This window comes from Podarcis cretensis (genome assembly GCF_951804945.1).
Source record: "Podarcis cretensis genome assembly, chromosome: 5".
NCBI lineage: Eukaryota > Metazoa > Chordata > Lepidosauria > Squamata > Lacertidae > Podarcis > Podarcis cretensis.
The window spans coordinates 56850516-56873048 of NC_137174.1; the positions used below are offsets into that span (position 1 = coordinate 56850516).

The 22533-nt window shown below is 41.0% G+C and overlaps 1 protein-coding gene across 9 annotated transcripts in view; it reads left to right on the forward strand.

Moving 5' to 3' along the window:
• NT5C2 (5'-nucleotidase, cytosolic II) overlaps positions 1-22533 on the forward strand; it is an 86866-nt gene that overhangs the window by 188 nt on the left and 64145 nt on the right. For 4 of the 9 annotated variants that reach the window (XM_079977464.1, XM_079977462.1, XM_079977463.1 and 1 more), the window contains exon 2: positions 8957-9090. In XM_079977464.1, coding sequence (XP_079833590.1) covers positions 8990-9090 — 101 coding nt within the window. In that variant the 5' untranslated portion in view covers positions 8957-8989. Of the gene's footprint in view, positions 1-89; positions 280-8954; positions 9091-22533 lie in introns of those variants that run through there. The other 5 variants (XM_079977468.1, XM_079977466.1, XM_079977467.1 and 2 more) reach the window with 3 other exon arrangements.

The following is a 22533-nucleotide window of genomic DNA, read 5'->3' on the forward strand; positions in this document are numbered from 1 at the left end:
GGGGGAGAGGGGTGGCGGGAAGAAAGGCGAACCCCCCTCCCGCCCCCACTCCTGAGGCAGGGGAAAGAGGAAGAGAGCGCATCGTAGTTCTGTCACGAAACCCCCAAAATGACGCGGGAGACGGGTCTCTCGCTTTTCCCTCACGGAGGGAGGAAGGAAGGACCCCGTTCCCCACCTGGCGTCACTGCCGTTTTCCGCGCCGCGGGGAAATGAGCGATTGAAATCCCATCCTGTGGGAGAGGAGGGAGCTGGGGAAGGTGCCTCACGTTGGCCTGCTGGGTGGGAGCACTATAACTTTCTTTCTCTGTTTCTCTCTGTGTATGGATGTGTGTGTCTGAGAGAGAGAGAGAGAGAGAGTTTGTGAGTGTGTGAAGTATGAGTGATGGACTTGAGTAGAAAAAACCCCAAGCTCCCATTCCAGAAAGGGGCAGGATTTGAGGTGGGAGAGCACCCGCTCCCCATTTTTAAGTGATGCTTAAAGTTAACAGGGTTCTCCTCCCCCACGCCCCGTGAGTGGCTCTTGAGTATTTTCACCTCTCTTCAGTATTTCTAGTGCAGTGGTGCTGCCTCATCTTCTTCTCCTTACTGAATGGTATCCATAATTCTTAACTAGTGCGGTGTTAATAACAGGAAACTGGAGACACGTTGCTTCTTTTTCTTCCCTTGGGGAGAGAGACAGAGTGAAATTGTGGTGCTTACTTCCTATGTTCTGTTGAGGATTGAGTAGAAACACACTCTCGTGGCAGCGCAAAAATGATCTTAGTCAAAATTATTTTTTCATTCCACACACCCTCAGCCAGATGTTGACATAAAAATCATCTTTTGTGTAAGAAGGTGGGCAGTGATTGTGGAAATCAAATTTCTCTTTCTTGTCTCCACAAAGGCCTGTGATTTCTTTCCCTAGTTTGGCACCTGATAACTCTTGACAGGAACAACACTTTTAAAAGAAGATATTGTTGCACGATTCAGACACCAATGTCTGTCTTCATCAATTCCCTTCCATCTCATGCTGCAGCCTGAAAGAGGTTGCTGCATCCAGCTGCATGGCACAGCAAGCCTTTAATTTGTACATTTTGTTCTTCTTACTCCATCACTGCAGCTGTCTTTACTTACATTCTGTGAAACTTCCATTTCTCTTGCACAGTCACTGAAGGGCTGCATTTTCCAAAATTCAAAGAGGGGAAGTTATTGAGGTGATTTTTTTTTTTTTTTTGTATGTAGAAATCACTTGGTGAGTATGTTTGACTCTGAGTGATCTGCAAAACTCGTTGAATAGAAAACATGCAGTCAAGATAGCTAATTGTAGGGGTAGAGACTGGCATTTTGTTAAAACCAAGCTTTTAGTAGTGCAGTTACTTACGTACCATGAAATCTATGCTAAAATCCACTACATTTGGCCCTTGTCCTGAGATTGAACAGCAGTTTGGAAAGACTGCTGACATTTTCTTCTTCGTGTCACTTCATTATACACACTCATGAAATCTGGTGGATAAAGAGGGGGCAAATTCTGTATAGTGTTGGCCTGGCATTATGATAGAGGCAGTTGGTCTACCATTATGTCATATATTTCAGGCAACCTTCCATAGGGATTGGGATTATATTTTCTTTCACTTTATTTAAATTTTGTTCGCTTTGGCACCACCAACCTACAGCAGAGAAATGGCTGCCAAATTGGCAGATTTCTCTATCCATTCAAGCTTTTAAGAATATCTGTCATGAGTGTTTTGTTGCAACATTTAACAATTCTGCTGTAAGCATGCATTGGCCAAATGACCAAGTATGTCTTATTTGTATTTTTGTAATATTAACAGCCATTCCTGGAACTGCAAATAATTAAACTCTCAGATGTGCCAATAGTTGAACTTAGTGCACCCTGAAAATGCCATCTGGCCTGCTCACTTTTGGTTTTGTGTTCACCTAGACAAAACAGTGTTTAATAGTTAGCAGAATATACCACTGAAACATGCATCTAGAATATTTTGAAAAAAATCTTAATTACTTGAGTATATACTGGTAGATTTAGAACCAGCCCAAATTTCAGTACTTATGCAAGCTTGTGATCCACTGATAATTGGTGGATCAGTGTCTAAGAAGGTTAAAACTTTGGTATAAATGCTAGTTTGTTTGTTTTCCCCATGTTTCCTTTTTTATGATACTACCAGGAAAAAAGGATGAGCCATGGGGGATTATTGTGAAAGCCTGAAGCAGTTGTGTGTTGTGGTAGGGAATACTTGGAGATATATGCTCTACCCACTGAGCTATCCCATGTATGTAGGAAAGAGAGAGGATAAGCAGGTCCAAGGATATCAGTTATCCTGCTGAATGTGGAGAGGGCATGGCATGGCGGGTGGGTTGTAGTAGTGTTTATAGATGCATGCATCCTGTCCTTTGCTGTGTCCACCCCATCTTTGATATCATCCACTGTGCCCAATAGCCTGGTTTTGTTCTTGAACAGCAGGTCTCTTCATAATAAGACTGTGTTGATCCACGCTCTTATCATGGATGAACCGGCTGACCTGGTGGGGGAGCTGGGTGGGTCTGACCTGACACAGCTTTACCCAGCTGGGTACTCACTGCAACACCAAACCAGACTAGAAGTTTGGTGGGGAGGCATTGCCATTGTTCATAGCAGCTCATTCTCTCACTAGGAAGCCTTTCCACTTAGGAGCTGGACTGGAGGGCCTGTTATGGGTCATGGAGATAGTCTGGGGATGCTGTTGTACCACCTACCCTACTACCTCCCTGATCAAGCTGACTGAGGTTGTTTATGGTGTGGTGTTGGAGGAACTAAGGAACATTCTCCTCTGCTGGCTAACAGTTTTGTTAGCTCCTTAGGAGCCATGGATAGCTGTCCCAGATAGTCACTGGCTCAGTGCACGGAGCAGGGTATATCCTTGATTTAGTATTCACCCAGGTGGGGAAAAGGATGCTCTGGATATAGGAGTGGCGTTTGTAACCCTGTTGCCATGGTTAGACCACTTCCTAGTGAAGTTTGGACTTTTGGCAGCAGCCCCTTCCTACAGGGGATGGGACCAATTTGGATAGTCTGCCCTTGGAGACTAATGGAATTGTATAGGTTCCTGACTGCTCTGTGGGATTTCCCAGTGGATAGAGCCCAGTGAGGCCCTGTTGTCATTGTGGTATGGGGAGATGATGAGGGCTGTTGATGTGATTGTTCCTGGGGGTTCTGTCTGATGCTGCAGGGCCTGAATTGTGCCTTGCTTTACTGAGGAGTTGCAGTCAGTGAAGCAAGCTGGAAGACAACTGGAGCATATATGGGGGAAAACCTGCTCCAAAGCTGATCACACACTTCTTACATTACACAGTTCTGCCTACTAAAGTGGCAGTCAAAGAAAACAAGTTGCAGTGAAGAATTACTTTGCTGCCAGTATTGCTTCCTTGATGACCCATCCAGCAAAGTTATTTCAGGTGGTTTGGAGACTAACTGTACTAGAAGTAGTAGATGCATCTTTGGAGCACTTGGTAACATGCTGTGAGCAGCTTGCATGGCACTTCAAGGATTAAGTCGCCCAGTTCCGTAGTGCCTTAGGTATAGCAGTTTTTGCAAGTCCAGTCAAGGTGTCCAGTGCTTCACCTTCTATTTCATCATAATATATGAGTCAGGAGAGGCTGAGCATGGTCTGGAATATTGTCTGGATGCAGTTGTGGAATGGATGGTGGCTAATGAACACAGTGTGAACCCAGAGAATATGAAGACGCTGTTGGTGGGTGGTTCCAGTGTCTGGGAGGCTGGCCATTTTCCATTCCTGAATGGGGTTACTCTACCTCTGAAAGCACAGTTGCATAGTTTGGGGGGTATTCCTGGATTCATCTTTGTCACTTGAGGCTCAGTGGCTAGGCATGTAGCCACTACAGTTAGTGCACCAACTGTGGCCTTTTGTGGACAGGTATAGCCTGGCTACAGTAATTCATGCATTGGTAACTTCATGACTCAATTATTTCAATGAGCTCTATGTGGCCCTTGTGCCTGATCCAGAAGCTCCAGCAGGTGGAAAATGCTGCAGCTGGACTACTGATGGGGAAAGATTACTGCCAGCACATAGCTCCTGTGCTTAAAAGCTTGCAATGTCTGCCCATATGTTACTGGGCCAGGTTCAAATTCTTTTATTAATTTACAAGATTCTTAACAACATGGGGCTAGGATATCTTAAGGACTGCCTGATATATGCCTGATCATTGAGATGTTTAGGGGAGTCCCTGTTGTTAGTCCCTCATGGCTCAGATGCATAGCTTGTAACTACTAGAAGCTATACATTCAACTATAGTGGGCCCAAACTTCAGTGGTTAGTCACCCCTGATGTAAGGAGTTACTGATCCCTCTCTGTTCTTTTCCCACTCTTATTACATATAACAGGATACATTTGCTTATTTATTAAATGTATTTATAACACACCCCTTATTTCTACAGATAGCATGGTGGGATATAAAAAGGCATGAAATAAAATTAGACAATTTATCAGGTACATTTAGTTGCATTTTTATAGTTATTGATTTGTCTAAAAAAGAACACTCCTTGTTAATAAGCAGAAATATTTAAAAATAATGCTAAGACCTGTTTGTGAAACAGAAGCCCTAAACTTAGTGGTGCTTAAAACTGTTGGTTTCATTGAATTTTGCATGTTTGTTTTTTACTGTAATCTTCTGTGATAATCCTTTGTGTTAGTTGGTAGGGTATTATAGGAATATACTTTGAGGTTGCATCCTTTAATCAGTAAAATAATATTCAATATTTCTCAGTTCTGTTTTCATTTCTGCTGATGAAATGTTAAAATAAATTATCTGTGTTGGGATTATCTGTGAGCTAAGGAAGATAACATTTACTGCCCCCTATTGGTGTAATGAAGTTTCATTGATTGTAAGGTGCTGATCCCAATAAGATAAACAAATAAACTGAATGCCTTTTAGTGATGAATACAGGGACTTGGAGATACAGTATTTCATAGAATGTTAGAAGCCTTCCGCTGTTTATCTATATATGTGTGTATGCTCTGGGTATTAAAACTTTGCTTTTTTTGTTATGCAAGCTTATTGTGAAGGAACTAGAAAAAGCAGGGTCATCACACATCTTTTGTTCTACCACCCAATTCTGTTAGCTGGTCAGGTCAAAGTACTGAAACCATGATAACTGAAAGGAGGATGTATACAAAAACACACACACAAAAACAACAACAACAAAAACACCCCATCCATTTATAACAAGCTACAAAAATATTTGAGCTCTGTGTTCAAAAAATAAGAGAACTGTCTGGCAATTCCACCTCTCAACTTTTTTACTGTCAGATCTCTGTGGAAAGCTACTTAATTTGTCAGCATTTGCTGTGTTAAAAGGGGGGGGAGAATAACCTATATGTGTTGTGTTCTATTTTTGAAATGTGCATTGCACACAGACACCTTCTCATATGCATCATGTTAGCCTGGGAAAAGGCTTTATACCTTGAGCATGCAATATGGTAGAAGTTCTTTGCTTAGCTATAATAGTGTTAGGAGCACTGTAATTGAAATAAATTGCAGAAGGTTGTTTCTGATGTGCTTGGCATGTTTACAGGTTTCTATATTTATTTGAAGCTATTTACAGATGCTTGGCCTTTAAAATAAGTTTTTGTAATTTAAGAAAGGTGCCATAGACTTTATAGCTCAGAATTTTAGCTGGCTAGCCGCCTATGCTGTTAACATACTTATCCTACTGACTTACAAAAGTATGTCATGGTTCAGCTCAACTTATTTTTAACTTGTACCCTTCCATCATTTGAAAAGAAATATTTGTTAAAGTAAACAAAATCATTAACCCAAAGGAAGATCAGTACTGTACAAGGTTCCTGCATCCTCCTTTCTGATTCATCATAGCAGCTTGAAATCTGTATTGCATTGTGTCAGTTGGTATGGACAGAGGTGAAAGCAGTAAAATAACCTGGAATGGAGTTACATTAAGGGATTGGATCCACTTTATTTACACTGGTACCTCGGGTTACAGACGCTTCAGGTTACAGACTCTGCTACTGCTAACCCAGAAATAGTACCTCAGGTTAAGAACTTTGCTTCAGGATGAGAACAGAAATTGCGTGGCGGCGGCAGCAGGAGGTCCCATTAGCTAAAGTGGTTCCTCAGGTTAAGAACAGTTTCAGGTTAAGTACGGACCTCCGGAACGAATTAAGTACTTAATCTGAGGTACCACTGTATGTGTGTGTAATTTAAGAACGGACCTCTGAATAAAAAAAAAGAAAGAAGAATGGACCTCCAGAACGAATTAAGTTCTTAACCCCAGGTACCACTGTACTGAAGTAAGAATTCGAGTATGACCCTATGGAATTTTTGGTAGAAATCATAATCCATTTTCATCACTGGAATGAAACCTCTGTACTTATTGATCCGCTTTGGTACTTCAAACTTAAAAGGGTGTTGCCATAGTTGAGGCACCAGTTTAGTTAATTGGCTAATACTATTTTCTTTTGCATCATTAAACACATTATTTTCCATCCTGCCAAGCATTACAAGATTCACTGATGAATCTTAGGTCCAGTTCAGACACTTACCAGGGCTGAAGATCTCTCCATGGTGAAGGAGCAAATGTGTGTAAACTTATAATATCTTACTCTGACACAAGGATTCAAATCATTAATTCTTTGAATTCACAATGGGAAGAGATTCAGCCTTCTGTGTGTTTGGGTATTTGCTATTTGGATCCCGGTGTCAGATTTAAAGTTAAGTTTGGAGGAGGAGAGGCACTTGCCAACTATTGTTCCACTCTACCAGGGGAAAAAAGATTTTTGGCTGAAGTAAACTGCTTGTATGGAAAAACTGTGCTTCTAGGGAGCTGAAGGTTCTTGAGAAACATAAGGTAAAGGTAAAGGGACCCCTGACCATTAGGTCCAGTCGTGACCGACTCTGGGGTTGCGGCGCTCATCTCGCTTTACTGGCCGAGGGAGCCGGCGTACAGCTTCCGGGTCATGAGGCCAGCATGGCTAATCTGCTTCTGGCAAACCAGAGCAGCACACGGAAACGGCGTTTACCTTCCCGCCGGAGCCGTACCTATTTATCTACTTGCACTTTGACGTGCTTTCAAACTGCTAGGTTGGCAGGAGCTGGGACCGAGCAATGGGAGCTCACCCCGTCACGGGGATTCGAACTGCTGACCTGATCGGCAAGTTCTAGGCTCTGTGGTTCTTGAGAAACATACATTTTTATTAATTTATGTATTGCTTATAAGCAAAAAAAGGGCTTCCTTACATATGTGGAACTGATGTCTGAATTTTAATTACTTCTGTTCGCTTCTCCCCATATGTATTCCTAACCATCTCTTACTGAAATGATGAATGGAAAGGAAATTTACCTCAGTCCTTTAATGCATTCATTCTCTCTGTTGGCTGGGGCTGCCCTCACCCCCAAGGAATTAACATGTCAGTTTAGGAAAGTTTTAAATAGCAAAATGCAAAGAGATTGAAAATTGAGCAATTTGGGCCACATTAGTCAGCACAGCTGACCTAAATTGATGGTTGTAAAAACTTTATACTTTAAGTCTTTCCTGTGTTTAATGATTTACAAATCATAATTGTGATACCATAAGGATATTATCCTTTTATTAGTTGCTGCTGGAATGACGGTGGCTGGAGACTAGAAAATGTCCTCAGACTTTTCAAGAGGCAGTTGATGGAGAAGCCAAGTCACAATATCAAACAGGCCAAAGGCCAAGTCAAACCTGATACATTTGCAACTGATGGTTCCTGTTTCTCCCTTTCATCAACTCCCATTTCCATTAAGACCATTTCCTGCTTGTGCTGGTTTCTGGAGAGACTGCTTCAGTATGCCTTGTTTATAGTGCTTTATCTGCTTGCTCCTGTACTCCCTTCAAGTGTGTTGTTACATAGAATGAGACACGAGAGACCTGCAATTGTTGGTCTGTTGCTGTTGATTCTTTATTGTAAATGTTAAATTGTGTAAATAAGTTTGATATTCCATTAATAAATGGATGTAATTTAGGTAGGTTCTTTCTCTTTCTGTAGTACTCATAGAAACATAGACTAGATGACTTCTGATGTACCTAAGCAGCTCTTGATGCAGGGTATGCATTACTACAGCATCCTTGTTAGGTGACAATCCAGTCTTTCCTTTGAAAATTCAAATGAAAGGGAGTCTATCACATCCCAGACAGTCTGTTCCACTGTCAAATGGCCCATAAAGTCAAAAAGATCTTCCTAAAATTTAATCTAAATCATTTTCCTTTTAATTTAAATGGCTTGCATCCTATGCTCTGGAGCAGCTATCATCATCTGTGTGATAGCTCCTCAGTTATTTGAAGATGGCTATTTTATTGCCTTTTAATAATCTTTTCTTCAGGATAACCACATATACCTCCTTCAATCTTTTCTCTAATGGCTTGGTCTTCAGGCCTCCTCACCAACTTTATTGACCTCTGCATGCATTCCAGTTTGTTCATATCCTTCTTTAGTGTTGGTTCCCAGAACTAGACACGAGCAGAAGAGAGCTGCACCATTGCTTACCATGATATAGACCAGGCTTCCTCAAACTCGGCCCTTCAGATGTTTTTGTCCTGCAACTCCCATGATCCCTAGTTAGCAGGACCAGTGGTCAGGGATGATGGGAATTGTAGTCTCAAAACATCTGGAGGACCGAGGTTGAGGAAACCTGATCTAGACACTGTACTTCTGTTGATGCAATCTAGAAGCATTCATTTCGATCGCACAGCATTCTTGTTGAAGCAAGCTTGTTGAAGCATGCTTACTGAAGTATGCATACTGAAGTATATACCCCCACAAGTATGCTAGAGTCTCTGGTTTTGTCTTTTTTTTCTTTTTACAACTAAGATAACTGTTTTTATCAGCCACTTGCTTTCCCCCAAGTATTTATGACTCTTTTTAAAAACAGGGAGTGGTGAGACATACATTACAAACTAAAAAAGTGTCTTCATTTGTTGTTTCAGAATTAAGTGACAATTGCACAAAACAACAACAAAATGACAACTTCATGGAGTGACAGACTGCAAAATGCAGCAGATCTTCCTGCAAATATGGATGGCTATGCTATGAAGAAGTATCGTCGGGAAGCATATCACCGGTAAGCTCTTTATGTAAGGAAAGCATTTTACTACAGGAAAAAGCAAAGTTCCAGAGCCCTAAGGACCACATTCAAATATCTTCACATGGTTGAGAGCCAGCTGGCATTGCTTTCCGTTCCACAGGCCCCTGCATCTCTTACTGCTGGTTTCTCTCCTCAACTCAGACATGGCTTCTTCTTTTTTTACTATGCATGTCTCTGGCAGTGTCATTCAATCTGTCTATTTATATTGCATAACTTGATGTTTGCAGGATTGTGTTGCTTCCACCATTGTGTTATTCATTCTTAGGCAAAGAGGAGGTAGAAGGGATGCTTGTTTTTGTGAGTTGTGGTATTGTTACCCCTGCTATATTGCAACAATGTTATGACCCAAGATCTAGACAATTGTTTTATATTTTTCATTTAGGTGGCATATACTTAATGTTTAAATTGATTTATGTGGGCTTTTTCTACTTTTTAAGATTAGAAACAAATTTTTAAGGTTAAAAAAGAGAATTCCCTGTTACTTTACTCTCCACAAATGAGTGAATAACGTCAAAGTTGACATAATTAGAGAGGGTTTGGGCTTGTAATGTTATGAAATAGAATTAATTAACTTGCAGAGGAAAGTAGTAAAATTAAGAGAATGTGACAGTAGATTAAACCTAAGTTTAATTCTTTGCTAGTATGGAAAAGAGACAATCAGTTGGTGTTGAACAAAGCCTAAAACTGTCAACAGGTGGTTAAGAGGAAATAGTTATACTTGGTTGTCATCCCTATATTATTTTTGGCTCATCTGAATATTAAAAATAGCCTGTCCCTACTTGTGCGGAGGAAAGATTGATGACAGACTTGGTGGATGTAATGGAAAATATTATTTTTTTTCCAGCTGTTGCTTTGCCAGTGCCAGTGGTGTCAAGACAACAATAATAGCCCTGCCACATTGCTACATATTCCATGGATGTTTCATAAATATAGATACACGTATTGAGAACATGTGTTTTTTAACAGAAGAAATTAGTTTTATATCAAGTAATTATCAATGGATGTCTTCTTGTGTCAGATACAGATATGTGCATATGGTATAAGAGAATTCTGAGTTTTAAAAGTTGGCAAGGAATGAAATAATTTCTATAGCTTTAAAAATGTCCAACTTGCGAGGTGGTCAAATGACCTGGATGGAGTCATGTTGAAAATCTCAATAATTCATATTTTTGAACACTATTTTCTAGCTCCTCCTCTTTTCTTTCTTCCTTGTAGTCCATGTTACTTCTCTAGGTCTCATTGATCAGTTTCACATTTGGAATCTTCTTGAAAACTGAGCTTGGCATTTCTGAAGCCTCGGTGTTGTGACCAGCCTTAACAGTGCAATTCTATACATACATATGTTCCTAGTAAGTCTCATTGACCTCATAAGTTTTTACTTTCAGGTTAGTATGTATAGGATTGCAGTCTGACAAAGCACTCCTAATCTCCAGATTTGCTGGCTGAAGGGGGTTAGGATGGAGCAGAGATACCTCTCTGCCGACTGTCATTGAAAGGGCTTGTCTGCCACAGATATCCCACTGACCATGTCCAAGCTATAGATTTCTCCAGGTATAGATTTGCTGTTGGTGCTTCTTGCCTTCAGTGGCCAGTATTAGGCCCTGGGGTGATAATGATCTTGAACCTACCAGCCTCTGGCAAGCCTGAAGTGGATGTAACTAATGAGAGACTTTCAAAAATCTGTAGGGGAGAAAAAAAGTAAGACCTCCCTCCCACATCTCTTTCCCTGGTTGGTAAGTATTATTGCTTATTGAAAAAGGCAACACACTCCTGTTTTTAGTGGTGATTTATGCATACTAGCAAAAGGAAATATGATTTTAAAAGTGGCATGATTGTACAAATTAAAATAGTAAAAATCAAAAGAAATAAGGCTGCAATCTTATGTACACTTATTTTGGAGTAAGTCCCATTGGATTTAGTGGGGCATATTTCTAAGTAGACGTCCCAGAAGATTGCACTGTAACATTTTTAGAATAAAGAAGGAATGGTTTCCTGGCCTAAATCCACACAGCCCTGGGAATGGGAGTCCTGATTTACCTTACTTTTCCATGTATAAAACTAGGGTTTTTTACTTTAAAATAAGGTTAAAAATCTGGAGGCGTCTTATACACGGATAGTGCATATGCCCATTTTCTAAATTTGGGGTCCCCAAAAGTAGGGGGCATCTTCTACATTGGGGGCATCTTACACACAGAAAAATATGGTACTTCAGTGTTAGACTGACTACCTGATAGGTTTTTGACAAGAGGTTATAGTTAAATTAACTAGTTTTTATATAGAACTTTTGAACATTCAAAGCACCTTTTTTATTTATATTTCACCATGTGTGGAATTCTCAACCAACAAGGTAGGTCACACAGATGATATGAGGCACTTAACACATTGCATCAAATTATGCCTCTTAAGCCACCATTCAGCACCCAGGACAATTAGCAGTCCAAATAAACATAAGCAATTGGAGTCATTCTGGAGCCTGCTGTGGTAATGGTGTGTGAAAGAAATAATATAATTTTGATTAGTAAAAATAAAGTGAAGGTCAATTTTCTAAATATTTCTCTTTTCTATTAACAAAATGCAAGGAAAAGGTTAAATACTAAGGCCCCCAAGATGATAGCGTTTTCCAGGCCAAGTACAGTGGTACCTCAGGTTACATATGCTTCAGGTTCCATATGCTTCAGGTTACAGACTCCGCTAACCCAGAAATAGTACCTCGGGTTAAGAACTTTGCTTCAGGATGAGAACAGAAATCGTGCTCCGGCAGTGCGGCGGCAGCAGGAGGCCCCATTAGCTAAAGTGGTGCTTCAGGTTAAGAACAGTTTCAGGTTAAGGACAGACCTCCAGAACGAATTAAGTACTTAACCTGAGGTACCACTGTGCTGCATTAACCCATGGCCAACCATCAAAGGGTCATATGTCAAAGTGGGTGTGGCTAAAGCGTAAAAAGTGGGTGTAGCCATTCAAGGACTAATTTGGGGAAACCTTTTGGCACCAGAGAAGTATTGCAGAGGACTTGTGCAAATGATCATTGTCAAGCCTGGTCGTTGTCCTCTTCAGATCACCACACAAACGCTTCTTGTTCTTTTATAAAACTTTTTATTGCGTATTAACAAAACAATCTTATAAACTGTTCTTAAATATTATTCCTCAGAGTCACTTCTTTCAGATACCTTCTGAGCTCTGCTTCTCCATGACCAGCCACTCTCAAAATGTCAAACGTGCCCTTCCCTTTGTTTTCCAGCTCTTTTTTCTAACCTCCTGGCTATAGCTGGCCTGTATCTCCCCTCCTCCGAATCTGAGCTAGAACTTAACCCTTGCCTTTCCTGGGAACAGCCGGTCCCTCCCTGTTGTTCCTCCTGTTCTCTTCTATTAGATTCACTGCTCCCCTCCCCCCCTGGGGGAATGTTTTCTCCCTCTGAGAAACTGGAAACTTCAAACTCTTCCATGTCAATCATTAAAAAATTGGGGGGGGGGATTTGTGAAGCCTTGTGGACCTGCATTTTTTTTTCATTTTAAAATTTTATTAAATCAAATTTAATACAATCGCCACAACAAATAATAAACGCAGCATTACGATTGTAACATACTCTTACATAATCTTAGGACATTAATGGTCAATATAGACTCTCCACAAACATGTTTGCAAAACTGGTGGAAGAAATTGCTACTTCCCTTATGAAAAGAAGGGGGGCGGGTTTCATCAAAGTTGTCTCTCTTTATAACACTGTTTGCTACTCTTCTAAGCCCAGATAATCACTCTGAAATAGCCACGTCCTAGATATTGTTGTTCCATACCTCAAGAGGTAGCTCAGCCTGGGATTTCCAAAAATAGGCTATCACTAAACCTGCAAATAACTTGTTGGCATCAGAGTGAAGGTGCCTAAAGTAGCTTGTTCTCACTCTGTCCTGCAACAGAAGCTGAATGTTTCTACTGACCAATCTGAATGAGGATAATGTGACATCAGACCTGTCTCCTTTCGTGTATCCTCAAGTTCGCTTCATCCCAGGAGCTGGCAGAAGCTGCAGAGGAGCAGCTAGCTGACCTGGAGAAAAGTCAGTTTAGACCAACGTCGGCCTTCTGATCATCCCATTGAGAGAGTGAGGTTTTGGAGGGTTCACAGCCACTGGGCCTTGCATCACTTCCTATTCAAGTGATTGACAGCATAGCTCATCACCCTAAGTTCTGTTGGTGGATCTGGCAGGTTTTGGTACAGTGGGGATTGGTCCCTCAGATAGCCTTTCTGGGGCCTGCTTTTTTCTCCTCATCCATGTTCTGAGGCTCGGTCCCAGGCCTTACCTCAGGTTTTGGTGGGAGAGAGTGCACAATGTCTACTTTAGTGGTTTGTTGGGATCTCAGGGCTCCTCAGTGACTCCAGCCTCTCCTGCATAGGTTCATTCCTACTCCTCTAGGGGGCAGGAAACTGCCTCCTTTCCCCCCTCCTCTCCTGGGTCTAGTGATGCAGCAGCTGTGGCAGAGTTCAGGGGCACTCTTGCCTTCACAGGCATTGGATCATCTCTGGGCAGCTGGAAGAGGAAGTCTTGATGCCACCAACATGTCAGGCCGGAAGGGAGGGGACCAGTGCTGCTCAGAGGCCCAAAGGCAAACTGATTCCTCCACTCTCTGCCTCAGCCTCTGCCACAGGGTGGCAGTGCCAGGCAAGGGCTGCAAAGCAGGTGACAAGTTTGTGTGAAAGCTTATATTTGCACTAGGGTGGATCCAGATCTCTGACACTGCTGCGGGAGGTAACACATCTGTTCAACTGGGCGGAGAACCACCTTGCATCTATCACTGTGGAATATGTACCAGGTGCTTCAAATGCCAGGGCAGATTGGCTGAGTCTCCAGGACATGTCTTAAGCAGAATTGAGTCATCTGCCCGTGGTGTTAGAACAGATAGTGTTACACTTCGGTCAGCCCTGTATGGACCTATTCATGACTCAGCAGAATGCCAATGTGCATAAGGAACACTGCGTTTTTTACCCGGATTCAGTGATCCTGAAGTTGGACACTATGCTTGTTCCTAAGGTTAACTCAAGTTTTGATAGGAACTAGGATGTCATGTTCCCTTCTTTCTGCCCCTACCCTAGATTGGACAAGGAGAGGGAGAGGCACTCTCTTGGACTTAAGACGAGCACACTGCATGTCTATCTAAAGGGAATGGAATCCTTCCACTTGTGTGATTCCCTGTTTCTCTCCTTCCAGCCCCAAACCATGGGAAAGAAGGTTTCAACTGCTACACTTTCCAGATGCTGAGAGGATGCATTTCCAAGTGTTGTGAGGTTTCTGTTCTGACTTGTCTGCTGGGGTCACTGCTCACTCTACTAGGAGTGCCTCTGTTTTGGCTGCCTTCAGCATCTCTGGGGGCTATTTGCAGGGAATCCATCTGGTCTTCTTTGTCTACCTTTGTGAGACATTACAGGATTGATGTCTGTGCGTCTGCCAAAGCTTCTTTTGGTTGGCAAGTACTACAGCCAGTGGTTCTCCAGTAGGGATAGGAGGTCCATAGCTGGTCCCGCCTCTCTGAGTAGCTGTGGTACATCCCATTGGGTGATCCCCTCCACCCAGCAGGAAAATGTGACATTGAACCAACTGTGAAGGTTCATTTTCTGCAGGGGATGGAGGAATACTACCTGTCATAAGCTAGTTTTGGTTATTGGCTGTAAGTTGGACAAATCTTTTTTATATGTGGGTTTCTTTGGGGTTTTTGTTTTGTTTTGTTTTGCTTTTTACTGGATGTTGTTCTTCCTCAATAGTTGTAGTTCTTGCATTTTGTTCAGCTGCCATTTTGTATCCATGGGATGCACTGCTTTTCTCTGAGATTAACATGATATTTTCTTCTGAATTGGATTATCTTGTCAGCTGGATGTGTTGTCCACCCACAGTGAGGTAAGATTTGTCTAATTTGCATATTCCTGCCTGTGGAACAAGTGGGAGGGAAAACGCATCCAAGGATCCCCTCCATCCCCTGCAGAAAATGGACCTTCATGGAGGTCCAGTGTCACATTATCCTCATTCAAATTGGTCAGTTGAAACATTCCATTTCTGTTTCAGGGCTGGCCCTGCCATTAGGCAGTGTGTGAGACAAGCCACTTTAGGCAGCTGATTTTCGGTGCCATGAAAGGGCAGCAAATTGCTAGATATTTAATTTATTACTGCAATTTTTCTCCCAGGGTGCAGAGATTGTGGAATCTTTTTAAAGTTCCAGAACAACTGATTAGTTTTAGGTAGTTGTTATTCTGTCCCAAGACTTCAAAATGTCTTGTGCAGGTCCTGTTCTGGATTTCATATGTTAGATTATAACTACAGCATCACCACCACATCTGTAAAGACACTGTTTCAATCAAGAGAAAATAATTACTTTAAAAATCAAGAATACTTTACTGATACTAGATCTGCAGTATGTTGTTAGATCTTTGGTATGTTTTAATGCTATACAACTTCAGGGTTTAGATACTTGAGTATGTGTTTAGCTATGATAGCTAAAACTTGGAACTGAAGAGTTCTGTTGATAAATGTTTTGTATTGAACCATACTGGGTGGAGTATTGTGTGTAATATTTTGAGACTTGTTTAACCAGTGTGGTGAATGCTGATTACTGACTCAGTGCCAGAGACTGAAACTGCATAGATATATACTTTTATATTTCCTCAAAGTTTTTGAAAGATGTTTAACTGACTGTTGTTTTAGAATAATTGTATTACTGTAGCAAGTTCTGTGTAATGCTTACTTACTGAAAAAAATATCATTTGGAAAACGAGCTTATAATTAGGATGGCAAATACTGATTGTAAATTCAAGGAAGATAAAACATGAGACCCAGGAAAATATTCATAGCCTGCATTTGTGTTTTATCTGTAGTGTGCACAGTACAAGGATTCCCCCTACCCCCCCATATCATGCACTTGTAGGCTTTAGACTAATAGCTGATGTCAACTGCACATCTTATTATATCTTCTTCTAGCCTATTTGTGGGAAATGCCTATGGTATAAACAAAAATAGGGACTGAATTACAGCTACTTTCTTACTGAAACATTTTGTAATAAGACGCTGCCTATCTATAAGCAGTTATTGATACCATAATCTTCAAAGTGGAAATAACATTGATATAACATTGTTAGGAAGCTCTTCTTCACTGTATACAAGCAGAGTGCTACTTCCTTACTTCCAGTCATTTATTTGGCTTGGTGATAATTGTGAGGCTGGTCCCATTGTAGGAGTACAGTCATGTACTGTGATTGTAGTTAGACAGGAAGGAGGTTGAGCATGAGACACCAAATTGCTATGATGTCTATTTTTTCACTCTGAGGGAATACTTCTAGTCACCCTTTGGACTATTGCATACAGTTCTTTGGTTAACAGCTGTGATTAGTAAAGGTTAAACAATGGAAAAAGTTGGATTTCCGTTCTCCCTTGATACTGGCAACTGCAAAGAAACAGAACTCAGGTATTTGCATTTATTTTATACAATATGTTTATAATTCATGAGTAGCAATTTTTCAAGGTAGTAGGACAAAACTGTTCCCACCCCCCTTAGAAATCCGTATCTTTTGTGGATCACTAAGACACAGGTGACATAAACCATGTTTCAAAAGGCAGCTTTACCCATAGGGCAGGGGCACAGGTCTAGACGTTAGGCCTCTAGTTTAGAATTCTAATACTGTCTCTATATTTACTTTGGCTTTACTTTTGACATATAGTCTATATTTGTATCATAGGTTTCTCTGAACCAGTATGATGTTGTAAAGTGGTGTGTTCTGTTGGGGTCTAAATTAGGCACAAAAAGATATTATGAATTGATTAGTGCTTTGCTTTGCTTTTGCTTTTGCTTTGCTTTTGCTTTTGCTTTGCTTTGCTTTGCTTTGCTTTGCTTTGCTTTGCTTTGCTTTGCTTTTGCTTTGCTTTGCTTTGCTTTGCTTTTGCTTTGCTTTGCTTTGCTTTGCTTTTGCTTTGCTTTGCTTTGCTTTGCTTTGCTTGTGAAGAGAATGTGAGGTGTGGAAACACAGGTGGATCAAGCTAATGTTTTAATTGAAATAGTTCTTGGATTGCAAAAAGAAACAGGATGACTAAAAATAGATGATTAAGTCCCCTCCATCTGTTTAAAAATGTGTAAAATTGTAAATACATAGTTGTTCTTTAAAAAAAATATACTAGATCAGTATTAAATATAGGCATGACAGTCCTATTGTTAGTCTGCCGTCCTCGGATCATAAATCAATTGGTCATAGCACTTACATTAGAAGGGCTAAAAAGTTAGTGCTCTGGGGCTTGCCAGAAAGCATTTGGAATCTAAATGAAACATGAGAGCCAGTGTGTTGTAGTGGTTAGAGTGCTGGACCAAAACCTGGGAGATCATAGTTCAAATCCCCACTCAGCCATGAAGCTCACAGGGTGACATTGGGCCAGTCACTGCCGCTCAACCTAACCTATTGCACAGGGTTGTTGTGGGGATTAAATGAGGTGGGAAAGAATCAGGTCCGCCAGCTTGAGCTCCTTGGAGAAAGAAGTGGGATATAAATGCAAATAGCTCTCTAGGTTTCCTGTCACATCCCCAAACCACCAGAAAATTTTGCCACACTTCTGAGCATGTCTAAACCTCCCCTTCCTCCTTTCTTCCCTCAACCACATGTCTGCCCTTCAAGTTTGAGCCTGGCGAGAAGTGGCTGAAAGGCCTTTGGATTTCATGCATCCCTTATTTTAGGATTGCAGCCCTGGAGTTGTAGTTTGTGCTAGTCCTACTCAGAGTAGACCTTTTTGAAGCTAATTAACATGTTTAACTTAGGCTCATTAATTTCAGTGAGTTTATTTTGAGTAAAACATAGATACAATCCTTAATCTCTAAACAGAACCATTGCTTCTGCTAGATACATCCAGGTAAAGGAGATTTATCAGATACGAATATTTAGGTGCCTGTGTATAGTAGGTAGAGTGCTTGGTAGGCAGAGTATACTTCATTGTCACCTGATAAAAACAAACTGATCTAGTCTACCCAATTAACTATTAAACCTTGCTTTGACCTATGAGTCATGGGCATTTTATTTTTGTTTGCTGCTTTGTTTTGTAAGGGTGGAGCTAGCCCAGGCAGAATGAAGTAGAAAGGAGCAATACTGGAAAGAAGAAAAGACAAAATTGCCCAGTGTGTACATACCTATTCTCCTACATTTAGGCAGCAATCCTATACCCAACTGGTTGGGAGTAAGCCCCATTGAACTTAGTGGGATTTAATTCTCAGTGGATATGTATAGGACTATGCTGCTAACTTCACTGTTATGGATGCTGGTTTTAATAGAGAGACCATATGGGATTTTTAAAAACAAATTTCATTTCATAGCTTTAAAAAAGGAAAACATACATATGATGAACAGATACAAGGTGTGGTTATAAGCATGAAGCAGCAGTATAAATAACACTGTAGCTGTCAATAAAGATGAGGGTGAGAGTATTCTTTGTTTATTCCTATATGTATCTTTCATTTCTGTGAAACATTTTTTTAGAGATGACTTTAGTATTATAATTTGCACAATTATTTAAGAAATACTTGAAGAAGTGTTAGTAGGAAACTTGAAATGAATCAACCTTTTTCTTGATTTGAATCAGCTTTTCTTTCTTCGAACATTCTCCTTGTATTGCTAATACTAGAATTTGGGTTTTATTTTGGGAAATACAAACTAAAGAGATGCAGCAAAATCAAATTAAAATCTAGGATGTCAAGCAAAGATAGGCTGGGAAGTCTTCATATGATACGACGTGACTAGAGATGTTCTATGGTTGTAATAGATGCTTACTATTGTATTAGATGTTGTACTAGATGTTTAAAAGAAGTGATCAGAAAAACTAGGAAGAAACAAATGTATGCAACGGAAAAATGCAATTATTATTACAGTGGTGCCTCGCAAGACGAAAAGAATCCATTCCGCGAGTCTCTTCGTCTAGCGTTTTTTTCGTCTTGCGAAGCAAGCCCATTGACGGCTTAGCGGATTAGCACTATTAGCGGTTTAGCGGCTTTTAGCGGCTTATCGGTTTAGCGGATAAGTGGCTTAGCGGCTTAGAAAAAGGGGGGGGAGGAAAAAAACCCTGCAGGAACTCGCAAGACATTTTCGTCTTGCGAAGCAAGCCCATAGGAAATTCGTTTTGCGAAGCACCTCCAAACCGGAAAACTCTTTCGTCTAGCGAGTTTTCCGTCTTGCGAGGCATTCGTCTTGCGGGGCACCACTGTATTTTATTAAAAAGAAATGTTTTCCCTTTCGTTTTAGCAGTGCATCACTGCTGATGAGGTGCTTTGAAGTCATGACTTTGGGACTCCAAAACCCAGCCCGAACTAAGCACTTTTCAGTGCATTAGAGTTTCCTGCAGGGGACCAATGTTTGGGAGGTCACCTTCTTAGTGTGGCATTCAGTGCTGGGCTTCTTTAAAGAAAACCTCTGGGGAGGAGAAGCCACTTTTGTCTCCCAGTGCTGCATATGGAAGCATTTGCAGCCTAAGCAAACAACAACTTTCTGACCCCAAACATTGAGGAGTCAGAGTTGAGGGCAAAGTCAAAGTTTTCCCAAGTCTCTCTCCCCCCACCCCATTCTTGGAGAGGGGAGTAGGGGTTGCTTGCTTTGGCTGTGCATTCCTGTTTTCAGGAGGGTACAGGCACTTGCAGCCAAACTGATCTTTTTGCAAGCAGCTCCACACTGCTCCTTTCAATTTCTGATTTTGGAAGTTGAAAGGGGCTGCAGGCGCTGCTTTGAAGAGCAGCACAGGGAAGAAGATGCAGTTTCTACTTTCCCCTCCTTGAGCCAGAAGCACTCCCACTGCCTATCAGCTGATGGATCCTGATTGTCTGTTTGAAACCCCATTATTGCCTGCCCCACGTCTGACATCATGTATGATGTCTGATGTAGTGTGTGTGAGTGTGGCTTCCCTACTGTGGCTTAGCGGTTGTAGACGCAGGGGTGGCGAATCTCCGGCCAGCAGGTCAGTCTTGGTCAGCTAGGGGAGCCAAAATGACCTGCAAGACCATATCCGCCTAAATCACAGCCACCTGTCCATCAGCTGATGTCACTGATAAATGCCATAAGATTCCAGGGTGGGTTACAGTATTAGAGTCTTCAATTATTTTTTTAAAATAAAACCATTAGAATTACATAAGACAGTTTCAGATGGTACAGAACAGTATAAATTCAGCAAAAGAGGTCGGTTCACAAAAGAAAATAATTTAGACTGGCAGAGGCCTGAGTAAAGTGATGCCGTGAAAGCTGTACAGTGAAGATGCTAGGTGGTAGTAAAGAATTAATCACATTAAATAAGCATGCCACATTATTACAGTGGTTAGAGTGTCGTTTGACTGGCACCTGGGAGACCAGGATTCAGATCTCCACACAGACCCACTGGCTTTGCACCCGTCACAGCCTCACAACCTAATCTACTTCACAGGGTTGTTGTGAGGATAAAATGGAAAGGAGGAGAAGTATGTATGCCACTTTGAGCTGCTGGGATTAAAGCTGGGATATGAATGTAATAATACATGGGGAGAAATATTGATAGATTGGCCGCCTTTTCTTACACAAACTAATATACTTCTGTATATCTGGAAAATCCTACAAGTATGCAGAAGCCACCACTTAGTGACCCTCTTTTTCTGCCAAACTGAAAGGCACTAGATGATCCAAATTATTTGTGAGAAGAGGATGATTAAATATCTCTGCTTAATATTAAAGCAGGATATTCAGTGATGCTGCTTTTCTCTTTATTTCCAGACAGTGTCTTCAGTGAATCATGAAATATTTGCAAGAATGTTTATTCTGTTTGTTTTCCCCCCTAATATAGTATGATGCTGGCTATTATGTAACTTTTAAGATTGTCAACTTTAATTCCCCGTCTGTTACTGCCCCCCCCCCCGTACTTTACATGCTTCACTGCCAAATAAGGCAGCTTGCCAGGAAACTGTGACTCCTGAAGAAGCATGGAAAGTTAAGGGTAAAACATGCTATAGCCAGAGAAACTCTATTCCAAATGGACTTGTGTAGAACAGTGATATCCAGTGACTTGTTAAATTAGCCACGGATGTTTATTATGTAACACTGGCTAAGGAGATATGTGGTACCTTCAGTCTTGTTTCAGACTTCGTGCTTCAAGTCAGACTGATGCAAAATCATGTATAGATGAAGAAAATTAGGTAATGTGATTAGGCAAGTTTCTGAATTGGATAGCTACGCATTTTACAAGAGGAGCATCCAAGTAAGATGAGGTAAGATTACTAGTGCAGAAATAGGATAGCATGAGCTTGGATGTTAAGAGTTTGCTATACAAACATTCACTTTTTCAAATTTCTTTTTAGTGATGCTAATTGCTTTTTCAGTGCTTGGTTTTGGGAGGAAAAATATCTTAGAATATAAGTAATAGATAGCTCTCTCTTTTTGTATGTATTTGCCTGCTTCCTTTTTACATCTGTTCTCTCAGTTCTGTGTGAATGAAAGGTTAGATTAATTATCCACATCATATTAGCAGTTTGAATGGAGCATCCAAGCAAAGCCTTAAGACGTAATGGTGCATGCTTATACTTATACTTGTATACCACAATTTTCTTATCAATGCTGAAGACATAAATTCAGAATGTATTGAATTTATCCATTCATCAGATATTAGAAATAATTGTAATTTGTTGCCTTGCAGCTCACTCAGTAGAGTATGAGACTCTTAATCTCAGGGTCATGGGTTTGAGCCCCACATTGGGCAAATGATTCCTGCATTGCAGGCTGTTGGACTAGATGACCCTCTTGGTCCCTTCCAACTCTGCAATTCTATGATTCTTCAATTTGTCAACTTTCCCTTATTAAAGGATTTTAATTGTTGATGGCATTGTGCGCAGCATTCCTATGTGCAGCCTGAAATTAAATCTGTATTTTGAAGTGTGCAGCTAGGTGAATTCAATCTCTCCTTTTGGATATTAAATACCTTTTAACATAAAGGGCATTGGTGGTTGTAATTTTGGTTTCTGGATTTTTTAGAGAGGATAAAAGTGACAGAACTACTACATTGAATAGGCGTCTAGCTGGTTGTCCAAGGGACAGCAGAGCACAAGGGAGAGGGACAAAAGCTCTACCTTCCAGCTACCCCATATTTGCTGTTTTCAGACAATTCATAGTTGAAAGTCCTAGTCTGATGCACTGCTAACTCTAGATGGGGTACAAATGTGCTGCGATGTCGTGCACAGGTGAGTGGTGAGCCAGTCAGCATCTCTGTTGATAGTCCATGGTTCACTAATTGTCTACTGTTGAATTGTATGCATGAAAATACTTGGTGTAACCATATTCACAATCAAATATACCTAACTTTGTAGTTTTCTCTTTAACTAGTTAAGTTGAAGAGCAGCACTTGTTTGCAGGATCAAATCTCCTTCTTCCTCCTCTGTTGTGCTGTAAATCTTGGCTCGTTCTGAAT